Source organism: Arvicanthis niloticus, chromosome 16 (assembly GCF_011762505.2).
Source record: "Arvicanthis niloticus isolate mArvNil1 chromosome 16, mArvNil1.pat.X, whole genome shotgun sequence".
Taxonomy (NCBI): Eukaryota; Metazoa; Chordata; class Mammalia; order Rodentia; family Muridae; genus Arvicanthis; species Arvicanthis niloticus.
In genome coordinates, this window is record NC_047673.1 from 61,059,429 (window position 1) to 61,079,695 (window position 20,267).

The 20,267-nt window shown below is 50.3% G+C and overlaps 1 protein-coding gene across 9 annotated transcripts in view; it reads right to left on the bottom strand.

The window, feature by feature from the left end:
- Positions 1 to 20,267, bottom strand: part of Eps15l1 (epidermal growth factor receptor pathway substrate 15 like 1) — an 87,130-nt gene that overhangs the window by 4,920 nt on the left and 61,943 nt on the right. For 2 of the 9 annotated variants that reach the window (XM_076914451.1, XM_076914450.1), the window contains exons 22-24: positions 15,429 to 15,561; positions 13,150 to 13,197; positions 3,427 to 3,632 (exon numbers count right to left, since the gene is read on the bottom strand). The exons of 2 other annotated variants lie outside the window; for them this stretch is intronic. In XM_076914451.1, coding sequence (XP_076770566.1) covers positions 3,427 to 3,632; positions 13,150 to 13,197; positions 15,429 to 15,561 — 387 coding nt within the window. Of the gene's footprint in view, positions 1 to 3,426; positions 3,633 to 11,512; positions 11,641 to 13,149; positions 13,198 to 15,428; positions 15,562 to 20,267 lie in introns of those variants that run through there. 5 more of the 9 variants (XM_034520084.2, XM_034520083.2, XM_076914452.1 and 2 more) reach the window with 4 other exon arrangements.

Here is a 20,267-nt window from a genome sequence, read left to right on the forward strand (position 1 = left end):
ATACTGCAACCCACACAGTGGGGTGCTTCAGAGCTGGAGGCCAAGAAAGGGAATCCCACACAGACCTGCCTCATGTACTCTGCAAACACAGCAGGCACTTGAGTTGAGAGAAAGAGCATTTCTCAGTGGTTTACTGACTATCGCTGGTTGGAGGTGCTTGGACTGGGCCACCTCTGGTTCTCCTGGGTCACATAAGGGGCAGGAGCTGAACCTGTGTGTCTTAGGTGCCCCAAGAAAGCAGCTCAGGTGCTGCTTACCTTCTTTACTATCTCAGGGCCTGGAGCAGCTAGGAGGAGCCCGCCTTTCTCAGACACCATCATCACTGAGAATTTGTGTCAACAAGTAAAAATTTTATTTCTGAAGCCTCTTGGAAATTTGGAAATGCCCTTGCATAGAGCATGCAGACAGGCTCTGTCACCACTCCCTGCTTGTTCATGGTGGTACTTGCAAAGCCCAGCCCAGCCAGTCTGATGTCTGCCTGGCTCTCACGGAGGCTGTGCAGACAGCAGCAAGTTATTCCGCTAAGAACCACCTGACTGCTTTTAAGGAGGATCATACAGCCTGAGGCTGCTTGTTCTGTAGGGCAGGGACCTGGGCAACACACGCTGGCCCTGAATTCCCAAGAACTTTGATGGGCACCACCATGCCCTGCTAAGCAGAAGGCTTGCCTGGATGTGAAGAAAATTCTTTCTTGTTGCTTGTAAGAAAAATTCTCTCTATGCAGCTCAGGGTTCCCTCCAACTCAGACCCACCTGCCGCTGCTGGGATTTGAGTGCTGGCTCCTCTGTCCTTTTTTGGAGACAGGGTCTCTTGTAGCCCAGGCTGGACTTGAACCAGCTGAGGATGACCTTTAACTCCTGATCTCACAGGGCTGCACCACCAAGCCTGCTTTACAGTGCTGGGGATAGAGTCTTGGGCTCAGGGGTACTAAGTGTGCATTACTGAGCTACAGTCTCAGACCAGAAGCTTCTGTGAGTGGTAAGGAGCTACTGAGGGCAGTCACCCATACTGGAAAGCTCTGCTTGGGTGACATCAGTTTCTGGAAGCCCAAACTAAGCAGGCTGCTTTCTGTACATGATGACAGCTTTCTCATGCAAACTCAGAGAAATACTGTTTGCACAGTACTAAAGTCCCAAGGATCCTGCAAAGTAGGCTCATGGAGGGCCATCCTAAGTCCTGGGAGGGCAGTATATTTATGGCCCAGAAAGGGGAGATTCGAAAGCCTACCAGGGTCCTGTTCCAGAGAAGACCATGTGTACTGATGGGAACACAGGACTCCTTGTAGTGGCAAAGGTAATAACTTCATACAATAAAAGACCACAGGCCAGGCCAGGCCAGGCCAGGCCAGGCCAGGCCAGATTTGGTTTCCCATCTGGAGATGAGAGTGTTTCAATCAGAATTTAAACTAGGTATAGTGCAGTGCCTGACATCTCAGCACTTAGAAGTTATGAGTTTGAGACCAGATTGGGTGAGTCCGTTTTTCAAAACCCAAACAACAAACAGATAAACTTGAAAAATAAAACTGAAGCCTGTAACTACTCTGGGGCAACGGAGTCGTTAGCCCAGTCACAGCTTAGAACCTCATGTTCATAACAAAGTGGCAGGACCGGGGTGTTCTGCCTGTGTGGGCACAGGAAGTAAACTGGCTTTTCAGAAAGGCCAGTCATTTCTCTACACTGCGGTTCAGCTCCACCACCACTCTTCCCTGGCTGAACCGAACACCAGAGTCACGTGCCAACAGCTGTACTGTTTGTTTGTTTGTTTTTAAAACGGATTATCTTATTTTTTTAGCCCAGGCTGAACTGGAACTCCTGATCCTGCTGCTGAGAAAGAAAGCTGTGTGGGGTGGACCCAGGGCAGGACATGCTAGGCAAATGCTGGACTCACTGTACCAGCTCTGGCCTTGGTGGTTAGTAGTTTCCACCAGAAAATAATCCTGGTGATACATAAACAACTCAAAGTGCTTTTGTCTCTGGTTTTTACTAATAATGTCACTTTTCTGAAGGCACACACTGTAGGCACTGTCAACAGAACCGAACGGGCTGCAGGGCCGAATAGTTACAAGTTCCCAGGGTCAACATATTATTATTACTGTTAATATGTTTAGACAGCATCTCCTCCTGTATCTTAGGCTGGCCTCAAATTTGAGATCCTCCTGCCTCAGCCTCCCAGTACTGGGATGAGAGGTGACTGCCACTGGGCCCAACTCTGCCCTAGGCAATTCAAATTAAGCCACAGGACAATTGGCTGGAGAGGACCAGGGCATTTACTGTGCAATACAAGTGGGTTTTGTTTTGTTTTGTACTGGGAATGGAAGCTAGGGTTGTATGCAGGCTCTGCCTGTCCATCATCACTGAGTCATATACTTCAGCCCTCCAGGTCTGCTTGACACCTGTTATTCCAGCTGTGCACTAGGCTGGAGTGCAGGGATCAGTGAGTAGCCCAAGGTCATTCTAGGCTACAGACTAATAAGGTCCAGGCTTATGTCAAAGAAACAAACATAAGTAAACAGAACAGTTATCCAGTCTCTGCTGACAGCCAGGCAAGGAGCTTCACAAGCACAAAGGAAAACTGTTGAGAAAATGGCGTCACCCTGAAGGGTGAAATGGATTACAGGAAGACAGCACCAGCACAAGCTGCCCTGGGTGGGGTGGGGGTGGGGGGCTGAGGAGATGCTGAAGGGGCTGTAGGCTCTACACAGATAGCAAGGCAGTACTAGTGAGAGCTCAGGATGCTTCCAAGAAGTCTCTAGCCTGCACAAGTGGTGTCTCTGAACCTTTGGAAAAGAGAAGAGGCTCCCGGTGGTCATCTAGGTTGAAATATTTTTCAGTGCAGCTAATAAACAGAAATCAGACAAAAGCACAATGCACAGTAGCCAGATCTCCCATTCTCTGGACATCCTGCCTGGACTCTTTGGCTCCTACTTGCATGATGCACTTGGGCAGGACCACTCAGCCCAGGGCACTCAAAGGTCTTTTTGGAGGCAGCAGAACCCTGGTGAAATGTTGTGACTGGTCTTGAGAAGTACCTGCCTGCTCCGCCTGTAGACACAATGAACCAGTGTGCTTGTGCACACCTTCAGTACCAACTAAAGGCAGGGGCAAGTGGACTCTTTGAGTTCCAGACCAGCCTGTGCTACATAGCTAGGCCTTGTCTCAAAGAACATCTTCTGAGGGACACAGATCACAAGCCACTGAGCACTGAGGCAGGCATGCTGTGTGTGTGTGCCGCTCTCCCTGAAGAAATCTCATCTTCCTGCAGTTCATTAAGCCATGGCTCTTGTCTTTATCAACAGTCTATCAGTAGTTGGTGACTGTCGGGAGGCGTCAGCCACGGGCGGTGAGATGTCCACAGCCGCAGAGGGACCCCCACCCCTGAGAAGCAGCAAGCGAGGCAGGAAGGTGGCCGAGGGAGGACTCAACTTACAGAGGTGAAGTCGGCAAAGCCGGAGGAAGAGGCCTTAGGAGGTTTAGTTGAAGAGGAAGGGGCAAATGGATCTTTGCCACTAAATGGGTCCCCAAACCCCTTTTTATTTTGGAACGGGTCGCCGCTGTCAGCCCCGAGTGGCTGGAATGGATCAGGGGACTCAGGGAAGGCTGAAGAACCCAGCTGGCTTACAGGTGTACTCTGACCTGGAAAGTTTAGGGGAAAAAACACAAAACAAAAACAGAAAAGGAAAAAAAAAGAAAGAAAGAAAGAAAGAAACACAAGTTACTTACTAGGACAGGGTGGATTGCAGAGTGGGAACCTGGCTTTCTCTCTAGGGAAAGCTGGGCATTCCCAGAAGGGTGGCCCTGGGGGGTTCTGACTTTGGGTGGGGAGGTCTGGAGCCAGGGCCCCGTGCCCACTCTGTATTTATCATACAATGGAGTTACATTCTATAACAACCTGGAGCAGAGGTGGAACAAGGTCATGAACAGTGTCAGAAGAGTGACTAAAAAAAAAAAAAGCTGTTTTTAAGACAGGGTCTTATATAGGCCAGGTTGGGCCTTGAACTCATCTTCCTTCCTCAGGCTATCAAGCTCAGGGCTGACAGGTGTGTAACACCTAGCTCAATCCCACTTCAGGTCACTTAAATGCACTGATAGGTGTGTGCCACCACACCTGGTCCAACCTCACTTCAGGTCACATAAGTGCACACAGACCCACCAGCAGCTAACACTGGACCTGTCTTTAGTAGCTGTGGACACACTGTTTTTGCAGAGTGTTTAGTTCCCTGTACCAGCATCCTGGTTCTAAAGTGTCACTGGCTCACACTTCTCCGCAGTTTCTGTGTCCACTCAAAGAACACTACAGAGCATGCCTGGCAAGCTGCTTTCACATGGGCCTCAGCCCAGCGCATCACAGCCCAGCAGAGAAAGAAAGGCACTGAAAACTTCTCAGGATAGCAAGGCGGGGTAGGGAGGACCCCCTGATGATGAGGCCACCAACTGACTAGAGCACAGAGCATGACTACAGGTGACAAGCACCAGGCACAGCCTGGCACCAGGCACAGCCTGCCCCCTGGTGCTGTGCCTGAGCACCCAGGGTCCAGACATCCAACATGGCTAATACATAAGTCCCAAGGGCCAGGTCAGCATAGCTCCCTGGTGTTAACTGAACTACCCACAGTAGCTCTCATGGTTTCAAAGTCATCATTCAGAAAGAAACTATAGTGGATGACCCTGGACACCTGTTGTGGGAACAACACAAAGCCTGAGCCATCCCAGGCACCAACATGGAAGGAGAGAAGCAGCCTGCAAGGCTGTTCTGACTTGTTTGTACGATGGCACTCATCCCCCCAGAAAATGGGTAAATGGAAGAAAAGGCTTTAGTGCTGTGCTCTGCTCTGCTCCCCAAACCAGTAACCCCCCCCCCCCCTTCTGAACTTCCAGATGTCTAGGGCTCCAATCTCAGTTTGAATCTGCCACCTTCTGATCTGGGGCTCACGGAGGAAAAGTTCTGAGAGTTAACTGGTCTCAATTTCCCCATTTGTGTGTGGTGCAGGAATGAAGAGACTGAGGGTGCTGCTGCCTGTGGGTGACACTGAGCAGCTATCTGATGCTGGCATGCACCTGACGGAGCCCTGGTTGCAGCTCTCTTCTGGAAGCGGCTGTAGCAGCTGGGCCACAGCTGTAAAGTGCAATAGGTCAGATCCAGGCTGTGTATCAGCTTAACTCAGATCAGTGGTTCAGTGGTACAGCACCATGAGAAGTAAGTCTCATATCACAGTAACCTGGTGCCACCATCAGGGGATAAGAACCTGACAGGATAGCCAAGGGTTCCTGCAGTTGTTGTGTGTTACACTTTACATACTCACAGGGACACAGCAGATGCATGGCCACGGTAGAGTCCATTGAGTGTTACTGCACTGTCCTTTCAGAAGACTGCTGCTTCCTTTTTTTTTTTTTTTTTTAAAGCAGGATGTCACCATGCAGAGGCAGCTGACTGCTGGGATTAAAGGCATGCACCACCACACCTAGTCTCCTTAGATTTCTGCCCAGGTCATGGTTACAGACCTGGAGACACTGTTAGAAGGGTGGTTCCTTACAGCAGCCATGCCCCCCCGTAGTTTCTCCTATTCCCAAGTACCCCTGCTGTTCTCTTCTCTCTGCCCTGCTGTCAACCTCCAGCCCCTGCCAGCCAGTGCCCAGCAAACCTACTCCACCAGAGATGAGGGCGCAGGCAACAGAGGCTGGGGAGGCTCACAAACCACAGATACATGTTTGCTAAGGAGGCAGGGTCTTGCTGCTGTCCTGAGCCTCCTTTAGTTCCCACACTGCTATGAATGTAACTATATGTACATCCTATGTGCCTAGAGACTCAGCCAAGGGAAGCCAGGCAAAGGGACATGGGCAAGGTGCTTGTCCTCGTTTGTGTCTCTACAACTTCTTTCCCAGGGAAATCCCTCCTGCCAGGCAGGGGTCCTGCAGTAGTCCTGACCTCTCCCTCTGCTCAGATCTCCCCACCAGACTGTGCCTTCTCATTTTCTTCTCAGGGATGAACACTCTATCCAAGAGTCTGGGCTTTGCTCTCCATCTTCAGTTCCTCACCAGGAAGTGGGAGGAAGGGCTTTGACTGAATGTGCCCTCCACAGCACAAAATCTGAGTTCCCCAGGTATCTCAAAATCAGAAAAGCCCAGGACCATAGCAACTCTCCTAGATTTCTGCAGTAACCCCCAAACCTGGACACTCTTTCTAATCAGATGCCATCTTGTGCTATCATAACAAGCACACACTAACACATGCCTGTGCAGGCTGAGTACTGGGTAAGGTGCTAGGCTCAAGGCGGCAGCAGCTGGACCCTGGAGGGTCATGAGGAGTGGAGGGGCCTCCTTACACATCCCTGCCCAGCCTATGTTGTCTGCTTTCAGCCTGTCTCCACAACCCACCATCAAGTCCATGGTTGAAAGCTCTAACCCTGAGCTATGCACAACAGGTCACTATTGTAAACAGGATTCTTTTGTTTTTGGAAAACAGGTCTCATGTAGTCTTACACATGCTGTGTAGCTGAGGCAGGATTGAGTTTGGAGCTAGACTGTATTACATAGCCAGCCCTGTCTCACAATAAAAACAAGGGTAGGAAACTTGCTTAGCCTGGAGTGAAAGCTCTGGGTTTCATTCCCTACCCACAAACAACTAGGCATAGTCCACAATGCCTGACTCTGGAACAGGGAGACTGAGGCAGGAAGACTAGGAGTTCAAGTTCATCACTAGCTACCTATAATTTAAGGCAAGCCTCAGCTACATTGAGAGCCTGTCTCAAAAACAATGAACAATAATAATTTAAGACCAGCAGGTCTGAAGACACCTGCGCAGAGCCAGGAGGTGACTAGCCACTCTGCACCTCTCTCATCTTTTTGATGGAGAACTCTGTCTCCCCTGGCTTGGAGGATTAAAAAATAAAGCAAAAGAAACAAAGAGTTTTGCTGGGAGGAGTGGCTAGGAAGCCAGCTGGCTGCAGCCAAGAAGCTGAGGCTTCTGAGAATACCGAGGGGCTCAGAGATGAAAAGAGTCTTTTACACCAAGACTTGGTGCAGCTGAAACCGTTATTTAGAAATTGTGACTGCTCAAGAAATCCGCCTCGGTAACGGGCGCCTCTTGTTTTCAGAGAAGGACGACGGTTTTCTCTTGGGTGTTTTTTTTTTTTTTTTTTTTTTTTTTTTTTTTTTTTTTAATTTTGGTGCTGTCAAGAAGGCGTACAGGTGCTTTAGGTCCCTGCCACTTGCAGGTTGGCATGGCCCTGCAATGATGGAAGCCCCTAGCCATGTGTGGCTTCCCACTTGGCACCCTGAGTTATTTTTGGTGGCTGTATTGTTTTAAGGCTAAGTCTAGTTCCTGCTTTTATGTAACCACTTCTGCTAACTCTGTAATTGCTTTCCCTGTTTTCTGAGGTGGAGTTGATTCTGAGTGTGACAAAGTCACTCTGTCCGCCCCAGTAGCAGGAGGCAAGGTCACAGTGCTTTCGGCTCTTTGGATATGACCATGGAGAAATGACAACGGAGAAGGGATCAAAATAAACTAAAAACTGCTGAGAAGGGAATCTGGAGTCTAAAGACAGTATGGGAGACATACTGAGGGTGTGTCTCAGAGACAAAACAAGGGACTGCCGAATGGCTCAGGCACAAAGTAGCTTGCTCCCAAGCCCGATCACTCAAGACAATCCCTAAAATTTACACAATGGAAGAACGGACTCCTGTCAGTTTCCGTTCGACCTGTGTGCCACTGACTCATGGATATACAGAAGCAATATATACAGTAAACCAACACAAAGGCAGGAGAGAAATGCAAAGCTCCTAAGTATAATAATTAATAATTAATAATAACAAACGAATCTTTTGGCCAGGCATAGGGAATCTCTGTGTTTGAGGCCAGCCAGGGACTGGTTCTGAGACAGCCAGTGAGACCCCTCTTGAAATAACAAACAACAAAAAAGTTACATGAAAACTTCGCAGGCTGGTGCCCATAGCGGGCATGTCACCCCGGTGCACTTGCTGAGGGGACTAGAGAGGCACAGTAGGCCTTATGTGGAAACCACAGCAGTTTCAACAGCCGCCCGAGCGGTGTACCGAAACCACACACAGCACTGACTTCGGCAAAAACAACATGAACTCCATGGTTTACCACAGCGTACTCTGCTAAAAAAAATTACTCAGTGGCCGGCCCCACCCTGGTAGGAATTTCTTTAATTTTTCTCTCTGGTTTCCAAGGCTGTTTGTCTCCTCAGCAATAGAGCCAGCACACCCAGAGACTACAGGGGAGGAAGGTGCCTGTCTCTTTCCCAGCTTGCTTTTCAGGGATTCCCCTGAGCAGTTCCCAGAGCCAGGCTTGGAAAATGCATTGGAGTTGCCAACAGTCAGCTCCGAGAGGGGCTCTCCATTTAAGGGGCTGATGAAGGAGGACAGTCAAGAGATCTGGGGTGCAGGGTCCTTATATCCAACGTTTGGAGACCAGGGAGCCCTGGGCTCCAGCCAGCACCGCATACATAAGAAATGGTGCACAGCTCTAACCCAAGCACCCTGAGGCTGAGTCGAGGGGATTGTGAGTTCCAGGCAACCCAGCCTGGGGTACAGGGTAAGAGATTCTGCTGTATGGGTGTGTGTGTGTAGATGCAAATAAAACAAAATACAACCAAGAGAGAGCATGAGCTTGCCCCTGTCAGACTCCACGTTCTGTTGACACAATTAATTGCTGTACTTAAAAAATGCAGCTCTGTAGATGGGAGATAAATACAGGAAAAACATCCCCCAAAAGACAACCAGAAAAACAAAGACTAAAGCTTTGTGGTCAGGGCAGCTGCCCCACCCTAGCCAGTATCCTCTGCAACCCAGGGCTCTCCCACACTGCTATGCACCCTGACATGGCACCACACAACTGTCAGGTGTCCCAGAGGACACACCTTCAGTGCCTTTACCCTCAACAGTACCAGTTGTTCACACACCAGGCTTCTAGGAGTCCTTTTGTTGGGAACTGAGTGAGGGACACACACAGGGCAGGGACATCAAGAGGTCACTAAGGACTTCAACTCATTCTGCCCTGGCCAACCAGCAAAACAAGATTAAGTGGTGGCAGAGAAGAAAGAAAAATCAGATTGCCTGACTCAAATAGTCGTGAGAAAGGAATCCTTTCTACCCACACCTCCGTCCTCCCAATGACTTGTTCTGACAACCTTGTTGGCTCAGCCACTAACAACTTGCAAGCAGGAGTCCTGAAGACCAGGCAGATTGGAACACAGCACAGCAGTACAACCCAAGTGATAAAAAAAAAAAAAAAAAAAAAAAAAAAAAGAGGTCCCTAGTCACATCGTGGTGCTGACATTTCCCATTAAAAATATTTACCAATTTTTGAGAAGACCAGCTCGGCATTGGAGGGGACAGGATGAGGTTTGCATCTGAGCTGAGGAGAAAAGCTGAACAAATATTTATTATCTCCACAAGTTCTGGGACTATTTTTGCCTGCTGTCAAGTGGGCAGGGGTCATGGGAATCTCGGGTTGGCAGGCCAAATGGACAATGGTGTGGCCACTCGCTCTGAGTCCACAAAGGACACATGAATTTGAAGTGAGGAAGACAACTTTCTTTCAGTTTTCACACAAGGCTGCTAGGTTCTCTGATGAGGAACTGATGAAGGGCGACATTACCCTGCAGAAGAAAACAGGCGAGGGCAAGGCTGACACAAACTGACACAAACCACCTGCCCTGTGTTCTGAGACAGGACTTCACTCTGCAGCCCCACGTGCTGAGATCACAGGCACGGGCCACCACGCCCTGCGCCTGTCAGTCCTCACTGCGCAACAGACTGACAGGTCCCCACTCGTTCTCCAGTAGCACCTTTACCACCATCCTTCTGTGAGTGGGCGCTCAGGGATGATATCTACACAGAAGCCAGGAGGTGGGGAGGCCTGGGTGCTTGCCATGCACAGCCACGGGGGCTGCCAGCGCCTCCCACTTTTGGTCTCCCTACAGGGTGCAAACATAACCAGAATGGTACCTCTACAAAGGGCAGGTAGACGCCCTGCCACGTTTTATAAAGTCACCACAGACTGTGATGTCTACAGTGGGAATGTGTGCCCTGTGATGGAAAGGGTCACAAGGCCTGGAGAGGACTATGGAGACTTGGGGGAGAGGTTTCCTACTTGGTTCTCTTTAAGGTCCAATCTCTACTGACCACAAGCTGTGAGCAACTATACTGAGCTCACCACAAGGGTGGCATGTACACATCAATAATTTATATACCTGGAGCCCCAGTCTGAGTCCTTTAGGTGATCAAAGGGTAGACCTTCAGCCAATCTTGCAGATCCCCCCGAACCTCCACTGTAGGCATTTACTCATTAATGAGTATCAGGCCACAGGACACCCACTGGATGCGCCTTGCTGAATGCAGAAGGGTGGGTGTGCTGAGGTAGGCACTACTTCTATTTTCAAACTGTTCTGCTAACTCTGCCCCCAATAGCAGCTGAAACCAGCTGGATTAGCATGGGTTCCTCCACAGCCTGGGAAGGTAACCCATACAGCATATGGATGGGTGCCTCCTCAGCCAGCAGCCACAGCAGCCACAGCAGCCACTGGCTATACTGGCCCCTGGGACAGACCCTCCAGGGCTGCCGTGGCAACAGCAGGGCAGTGGGTGAGCTGAGTGAGTGTGGGAGATGGGGGACTGCTTCAATGCCTTTTGGCCATCCTGGCTGCTAGCAAATGCCAGAATCTTCCTGAAATGGAACAAGTACGTTCCTTTCTAAACTCTCCAGTGTACCCAACGCATTATCTCTTTGCCACCATCGTGGGAACGGAATTAAAGTAGTTATATTCAGGGCAGAGGTGCTAACCACAGGCTCAGACAGTGATGCCATTTGACAATACGAAGTAACAAGGGGCTTGGGCACAGACAGGACAGCCAGCATCAGGGCTCTGACTCCCAGGTTCCATCCTCTACCTGGGATCTCACAGAAAGGCCGAGAGCACACAGGATTGGGCTGCTTATAATCCTGGATATTCCCTGTGACTATACCCTGCAGGCCACAGTGACCCTGTGAGAAAGCCATGGCCCCTCTGCATAGACTGCACATGAGTGAGGGAAGACTTGTCTGCTCAAGGAAAATGACTTTTTGCTTCTGCTCTGGAAGAGGCAGCCAATTCAACACAAGGCTAGAGCATTCTTGTGTAGCTTGGGTGAGGGCTGCTCACTGATACTGGCTCACTCTCAGTCGTGCTGTGGGGAAGGGGCAGAAAGCTGCCATGCCCTGACTCCTGTAGTACATCTTGCCTTGTAGACGGGGTGGAGAGGTCATGAGTAGTTATAAAGATGATCATTAACTTAGGGAGAGGTTAAAGGTGACTGGCTGGTGAGTGGGTGTTGCTGGGGCAGCGGGTAGGTTCTGCTGGGAGCCACAGGGCAGCACTGGCAGGAAGTGGCAGGGTGGGGCCCGCCAGGATCCCGCTATCTCAGGCAACCCAATCACTGACGCCCACACAGCCGTTTCCTGCGCTTAAAAAAAAAAAAATCTGTTTCTCTCTTTGCAAATCAACAACTTTTACCTAGAAACTTCAGCGGTGAGTTCTGACTGATCTCCATCTCCGTCCGTTGCAGAAAATACACCACTGTTTACCTGAGGGAGGTGTGTGCTCACTCCAACTGGCAGGTTTCAGGGCTGTTTTGCGTGTGTCTGAAAGCAATCAGTTGCTTCAGTCCCAGACAGACACCTGCAGGTTATTCAATACCCTGATAGACCTTTCTAGAAAAGATCTCCAGGCACGAGAATGTAGAGCTTTCAAGACATTCAATTTCGATGCATACCCCAGTAGTCTAAGGCTTACACTCTGAAGCTTCAAGGAGAAAACTATACCCTTATAGCATCAAGCTGCTGGCCACCTCAGCTGCTAACAGCAGCAGTGACTGTCCAGAAGCTTAGGAAGGGGAGACTCAGCAACAGACCAGATGTCTCTATGAGAGCAGAGACTAAACTCCAAGATAGAACATGACAGCAGAGTAGTGCATAACGACAGCTCCCCCCACCACCCCCAACTCATCCTGGGTGATGACTCTCAGGGGACCCAGGCTGGCTTTAAGTTTGACACCTTAAACACCAACAGTTTTTAACAGAAGACATTTTTCTGAACTGTCACCTCATTTGGGTCAGACTCAAGTGATACAGGTGGCTTTGGAGGGTGGACACACAATACAATGCAGATCCCACACAGCGTCACCATGCCAAGTGCTTTACTTCTTACATCTTAGACTCAGGGCTGCCCAGGAACATCTGCCTGGGGCCTTCACATCCCCCAAAGTAGCCTTAGAGTTGGACAGGTGGTCCAGAGCCCACTAGCCACTTTCAGGGATAGAGCAGGGTTTCAGGAGTCACTGTCCAGGCAGGACGGTGGTGGCCTAAGACCTACCTCACACACAGGACAGTGGAACTGATGAGAAGCTGCTGTCTCTCACGACTCCTGAGTCAGATAAAGCATAGTGTCTGGGGAAGCACTATGGCATGCTGTTTCTGTGACAAGGTCAACCATCCATAGGGATCCTTGGGCAGGCACCCCCTACCTCCTCTATGACCTCCTAGCCATCCGTGCTGGGACCAGCCTACTGCACAGTTCTGTCTGTCTGACATCCCAAAGGACTGAGTGATAGGGGTGTGACCAGCTAAAGGTAGTTATTGCTGTAGACTGGTCATATGGTTTTCCCCAATGGAAAATGGGTAGGCAGAAAAGCACCATCCAAAAACATGTATGGCAGGGCAGGAGGATGGCTGAGTTCCCAGCCACCACAGAGATCCTGTCTCAAACACTATAAAATAAGATAAAGGTCCCACCTCTGCTTGGTCATGTTTCTCAGTACCCTGACTTCTGAGCAAGCACAGAGCTGGAGCTGGTCAGTTTGCATTGTAGCCCCATCGACCTGGGTAAGTGGCTATGAGGCCTGATGGTGAGGACGGGCCAGGGGCAGAGGAAGTGCATGGCTGTGCTCCAAAGCCATGCATGAACCAGGGAGCTGGGGCAAAGAGCCAAATGCTTTCCTATTAAACACGGCTAATTGACGGGTCAGCTGAGGCAGGGGAGGGTCCTAAGCTGTGCACAGGTACCAGGTGGTACCTGTATGGTTAGACTGAGATCAACATAACCACAGCTAGGAATGCTGGGCTGACATGCTTCCACCACACATCTGTACCTACCACCCAGCAACGTGTACACAACCGCGCCTTTCTGTCCAGCTGCTGCTTCTGGGTAGAGTGAAAGGAGAAATGCTTAGGCCCCACAGGTGCTCTGCTCATGAGTTAGAATGCACGAAAGCCACGATTCTCAGGACGCTGGACTCTCCTGGCTAGGTTCTCCTGATTGCCGATGTAAGATCAAGTGGCAAGTTACAGAGACAAGTGATGGGCAGAGTGGGGACCAAGACCAGGTGCAGATGCCGTCTTCCCTGTGACTTTGGGTGGTCCACATGCCCTCCGTCCTTCCTCTGTGGTAAGTGGGCACCGTATTGCTTGCTCTGTGTGTCTCATGGTCTTATTAGCAGTGAAAGAGAACAGTTTTATCCGGCCTCCCAAGGTCACAATGGGTGTGGCAGAGCCCAGCTCCGCATCTTTAAGGAGCCAGGTCCAGAGAGCCTCAGACAGAGCTGGCTGATGGCCCTGGGGTCCCAATCCTGGACCTATTCTTAAGAGACTTGACTCTTGTGTCACTGAGGGCTTACTCAGCATTTTACAGGCTGTCCTTACCCTATAAATCTAGCATGAGGAGCACACACAGAGAAGGACATAGGAGGATGTGTGGGATGGCGGTGTCCACATTGTTGGTGTGTTTCCCCATGAGAGCACATATCTGCTATACACACACACACATTGTGTGTGGATACACACAATGCAAGAGTGGATAGGTCTGTTTACAAGCATGTAAGTGAATGACTGCACCTCTGACACAGGCAGTGTGGCACTAGGGGAATGCATTCTCATTTGACACTCAAACATTTGGTACCATGAGCACATGTGCAAAACATGTACACAGGGACACACATGTTCAAGCCTTTGCTCTCAAGGTCCATGTGAGCCTTGAGTGAGGGGCTGGAGAGATGGCTCAGCGGTTAAGAACACTGACTGCTCTTCCAGAGGTCCTAAGTTCCATTCCCAGCAACCACATGGTGGCTCGCAACCATCTGTAATGGGATCTGATGCCCTCTTCTGGTGTGTCTGAAGACAGCAACAGTGTAGTCACATACATAAAGAAATATTTAAAAAAAGAAACACGTATGTGAGCACACATGTGTATGAGAAGGCGTGAGTGCGCGCACACACACTGCCTGTGAATGAAGGGCATGTGGGTGTGTGTGCTTGTGTACATCCTTGTATTCTACCCTGGGCAGAGTGTCACTGCATGAGGCTATTGCGGTGATGGACTGCGGGCACCGTTCATTTCAGAAGAGCTCTCTTGCACTATGGATCAATATCGTTTGCAAGCGCCCTTCAGGCTCTTGCCCCTTCCCAGTAACTTCAGAGAGCCTACTCTAGTCACAGTCTGCTGGCCAGACCCCCTTGGGACTCATCTGTAAAGAAGGCAGTGTGGGCACTGTCCCTGAGGAACACAGGTGGGCCCAGGTGGTAAGGGGGAGCACAGCCTCCTCAGGATTTCTTCCTTCTACCCATCTTCTGCAGGTGGGCGGTACAGTGTTAATCATATGGACCGAGTGAGCTGTGGCAGGCCAGGTACCTCCAAGGGCCACCTGTTCTTACTAGGGACTGGAAAGGAGATATTGCACATCTGTGTCACTCAGATGTTCTTTCTTCTTCACAGTACTGGATATCAAAGTGAAGGCCTTGGGCACACAAGGCAAGTGTTTCACCACTGAGCCAGTGAGCTCTGTCCCTAGCTCTTAACATGGAATTCACAAGTACTGAGAATCTGCTGGGGAAGGGCACAATGGCCCTCTCTAGAAAGCAGGGCTCAGGATACCAAGGTTACAGGGAAGAGGGCAGGAAGCCCCTTGGGCAGCCTTCTCTCAACCAGCTGAGCAGAGTACAGGAGAGCCAGGCCATCCTGTTCATCCAAAACATCCAAGAAAGCCACGACCTTACCCTAGTGCCCAGCCAGTCAAGGCCACCCTGAGCCCCTGCTGCAACCACCCCAGGCCCTCCCTGAGCCCCCATGAAAAAGGCACGAGGCCAGTAGGCTGCTAGATAGATACACAGGGACCATGCAGATGGAGAACCACTGACGAGGACACCTTAAGTGGGGATCCATGTGTAGACACATCACAGCTTGGACCGTGGGACAGGGAAACAGCACAGCACACATAGCACACTCTGAGGGGGCAGGGAGAACAACAGGGAGGCAACTTGGCAGAGGGGAGATGTCCTGCCCTGGGGTCTGCTCTACTCTGGGCTGCTCAATGGAGGGGCCCTGTGCCCGCCGCCCTGTCCCCACCGGCGGGTGCCGCGAGAGGAGGAAGCGTACTGACCGCTGGGCGGTTTGGGCCGTGGAGGAGCGGGCTTCTTCGGAGGCAGAGCAGGAGTGTCCTGTTTACTTTTAAAGGGGTCATCTGAGAATCCTGTGCCTCCCAAGGAGGAGGAGAAAGGGCCAGAAGGTGGGGGCTGTAAGAGAGGACACGAAAGAGGCAAAAATAGACATTAAAAAGATGGCACTGAGCGAATGCTCCCGCACCAAGAGCCCTGGCAAAACCTGGGTCCTCTCAAGCCCCTGCTTTCCTTTACCCTCAAAAGCCAGGCCCTCTGTATGAAAGGAAAGCCACCAATATAAGCAGCAGAGGGTAACCCTGTTCTCCAGTGGCCTCTCTTGCTAAATTATGGGTTCTTTCCCAACTCAACACTGCACATGGGTCCCTGGGACTTCTGTTCATGATCAGAGACATGCATAGTCCACTGGACTGGTGCTGGAACAAACCCTCTCTATGCCCCACCAGGCTGGCATGTCTGCTCCAATGGCTGTCCACCCCCATCTGCTGGCACAACCAATTCTATCTCCACCCACTCTTGGTAGCCATGTCAGCTTGTTTCCCTTATCCAGTGCTCAGTGTAACTAGCCCCCATTCCCCTGCCTGAAATAAGACAGTTGCAATCAGATGGTGAGTAGATGGGTTAATCATGTGGACTGCCAGGATGAATGGACACATGGTGGGCTGGTAGGTAGATGATGGGTAATGGGTAGATAGATGGGTAGGTTGATGGCTATATGGATTAATGGATAAATCTGTGGGAGGGTGGATAGATGAAGGGATAGGCTGATGTAGGTAAATGGATAAGTAGATGGATGAATGGTACAATGGTTACTTTAAACCCTCAACTTGACACAATCTACAGTCACCAGGAAAGAGAGTCTAAACAATGAAGGCTCGAGTCTAGAACTGAGGTGGAAAGACCGGCCCACTGTGGACGGCACCACTCCCTAAGTAGAGAATTCTGAAAGTGAGAGAGCTAAGCACAAACACACAGTGTGTCTATCCCCTGATCACAGGGATGTGACTAGCTGCTTAACGCCCTACCCTGACTTCCACACAGTGATGGACTAACCCGACCCCTCTCCCTTAAAGTTGCTTCTGACAGGATATTCTATTAGAGCAACATGAAAGAAACGAGGGCAGATGGATGGAATAACAAGTAGATGGACAGTGGGTAGACATATGAATGGACTGAAGGATGAAGAAGTGTGAATGGGCAGCTTAAGAGAAGGGGAGGAGGGAGGGATAAGTGGTGTGAGGATGGAGAGGCTATGGGTGCAAAGGAGCAGCTGGGTGGGTAAACAGAAGACAATTGGCACCATGGGGCTGATGTGACAGCGCATTCCAAGCACTCTTCAAGGAATACAGCTCCCATCCTCTCACAGTGCCCAAGTCTTGGGCCTTATCCCTGAGCCCAGCTCCCAAACAAACAAACAAACAAGGCTTGGTATGACAACCCATGGAGCTCAGAGAGCAGCCCTGAGGACTCATCCAAACCCTAGAGACCCCATGGGTAGTTCAGCAGCTGGAGCCCACTCTGTGGCCCAGCCTCTTCCACTCATGGCTCAGGGTCAGTGCTGAACAGTGCTGGCAGGGCCTGTGTGTCAGCATCACAGGGCACAGTACCTCTGACCAATGGGGGACACAGCCTCGACAGACGAGTGGATATACCACACAAGCTCCACTGAGGTGCTCATAGCAAAGAGCTGGTTCCTTCCATATGAGAGGACATCTCTGTGTGGGGAGGGGTGGGTAAGAAGAAACACTACTTTCTTGTGTAGGTGGTCCTGGAGTTTCCTAATCCCCCTGCTTCCGTCTCTTGGGAGCTAGGAGGATAGGCAGGTGTTACTACACCTGGTGGAGAGCAAGCAAATAGGGAAGTGAAATGGGGCTGGTGTGGACTGCCGCCAAGCCTGCTAACCTGAGCTTATCCCTGGACCTGTGTGGTAGAAAGAGGAAACTCCTTTAATCACACATACACATGGGCATTTGACACACACACAAATAAAATATAATTTAAAAGAATTTAAAGTGAAACTGAGGGTGCTGGCTGCTCTTGCAGAGGGTTTGGTTCCCTGCACCCACATGGCAGCTCAGAATTATGTATAACTGCAGCCCCAGGGATTGGATCCTATTCCTTCTTTTGACTTCTAGCACAGGCATATATGCAAGCAAAACACTGATATACATACAATTATTTATAAAAAAAATTTTTTAGTGAAATGTTTGGGAGGGTATGGTGGAATCCCAGCACAGGAGGATCTCTGAGCTCTAGGCCAGTTAGGGCAATAGTGAGACCCTGTGATGGGCCATTTTATGTCAACTAGACACAAGCTAAAGTCATCTGAGAGGCAAGGGAGCCTCAATTAAGAAAATGTCTCCAGCTGGGCAGTGGTGGTATACACCTTTAATCCTAGTGCTCTGAGTTTGCAGCCAGCCTGGTCTACAGTGTGAATTACAGACAGCCAGAGCTACAGAGAAACCCTGTCTTGAAACACACACACACACACACACACACACACACACAGAGAGAGAGAGAGAGAGAGAGAGACAGAGAGACAGAGAGACAGAGAGACAGAGAGACAGAGAGACAGAGAGAGATAGACAATGTCTCCATAAGATTGGGCTGCCAGGTAAACCTGTAGAACACTTTCTTGTTACTTATTGATGGGGAAGCCACTGTGGGTGGGGCCATCCCTGGGCTGGTGGTCCTGGGTTCTATAAGAAAGGCTGAGCAAGCCAAGGGAAGCAAGGCAGGGAGAAGCACCCCTCCATGGCCTTTGCATCAGCTCCTGCCTCAGGTTTCTGTCCTGAGTGAGTTCCTGTCCTGACTTCCTTTGGTGGAAATGTAAGTCAAATAAACCCATTCCTCCCCAACTTTCTTGGGTCATGGTGTTTCATCACAGCAATGGTAACAATAAGAGATCTCCTTTCTCAAAAAGAGCGGAAACGTTTAATAAAGTGGACAAGAACACGTTTTACCCAACATAAAAGATAATGAGCAAAGTTTGGGTCACATACATCCAGCTTTGCCAGGTGGGATGGCACAGCTGCCATCCCAGGGTATCTATAAGCACTGGGCAGAAGTGAGAACAAAGATGACATGAGACTCCTCAGAGGAGCCCAGAGAGTAAGAGGGCTTGGTGCTTTCTGTTTCTTCCCCACAGGGAAGGCCAAGGACAGAAATCGAGCCAGGACCCATGGCCGACTCAGATTGAGGGGAGAGTGTGACTCAAGCAGCCCTGCTCTAGCCATACATGGCTAGACATACATGGAGGGGTGTGACAGGGACTTGTCTTGGCTCTGGCATCCAAGCTGACATCAACAGGCCCCTTCCCCAGGCCCTTCAATGCTTTCTGGAAGCTCCTGGGCAGGAAATGGCTACTTTTATCTCCTTTCTAGGGGCCTGTGAGAGAATTCTACTCCCATTACCCCTGCTTTACACACAGGCAAACTGAGGCACAGAAGTTAGTGTGGCTTGCCCAGATTGTGGCTTGCCCAAATTGACCTTGTCCACTACTTAGGCCTGGACTCTCTGGCATTGTCTGAAGGGTAGGCATAGGGCCACAACATGGAAACTAGCCCTGTCCTCAGTCTGGAGGTAACACACATGGCTTTGGGGGAAAAACAGCCAGGAGGGGACACAGAGAAGGTAGTTTCTCCAAAAGAGAACAGGGTTCTGGGGCTGGAGACACAGCCAATGGGTAAAAATACCTGAGCATCCTTGGGAAAAATCAAGTGCTGCTGCATCTGTGGTCTATGTCTATAACCCTAGAGCCAGGGGGGTGGAGACAGGACCCCCAGGACTTGCTTGTCAGTCTAGGTGAAGCTATGAGCTACAGGTTCAGTGAGAATCATCTCAAACAGTAAGGGTGATTAAGGAAGACATCTAACACACACACATCATATGCACATGTGCATATATATATATATATATATATATATATATATATATATATATTTTATATATATCTCCAAGAAAACAGGGCTCTATAAGCTCCTAACCACCACCCCCAACCCCCAATCCCTATTCCTTGTAGCTGGAGCTTCATGAAGGAAGGCCTGACGGGCTGGCAGGCTGCAGTGCAGGAAGGGGCAGATGATACTCTACCAAAGAATACTCAAGTTTTTATACACAAATGGCAGAGTCTCAATTCAAAGACTGTCCATTGTCTGGCTGTGGAAGGGTATCCTGGTTCTCTGGTTGTGGTTCGGCCACGCCCCCAGAACCCAGGCTCCTGACAGGAGGTCTAATCTCCATTCAACCTGCACCCTTCATGTAGGACACAGGTGGAGGGCGTGATAAACAGGCCTCAGGCCCTAGAGAGATTTACATACTAATGAGGTACCTGACAGCCAGAGGGTGGAGTCAATTAAGCATTCCTCCCCAACCCCTCCCCCTCTTTCCCTCCCTATTTAACTCAGGACTGCCCTGAGGGTTTTTTTTTTTTTTTTTTGGGGGGGGGGGTGGGGGGGGGAGGGGGGTTGTGCATGTGTGTGCATCCAGATCCATCCACCATCTGTCATGCCAATAAACCTGTTTCGGAAACCCAAGGACTTTCTCGTGTTTGGGGCTGTGCTGTGAGGAGCTAGTGAGCCACAGCAGCAACTTCCAGCTGGAGGAACCCAGAGCATTACCAGCCAACCACACAGGGCCTGGCGTGAGGAACTCTGCGTTCTCCAGCAGATTTTACCCACAGTCCATGAAAGTTTCCAGAACATCAGCCTTGTAAGGCTGCAGAGCCCTGTGGTCAGAGGTGAGTTGGGTTACTCAACCTAGACTGAAATCCCAGCCCAACTCCCTGTGCCTTGATTTCCCATCTGTAATGTGATAGAGATGAG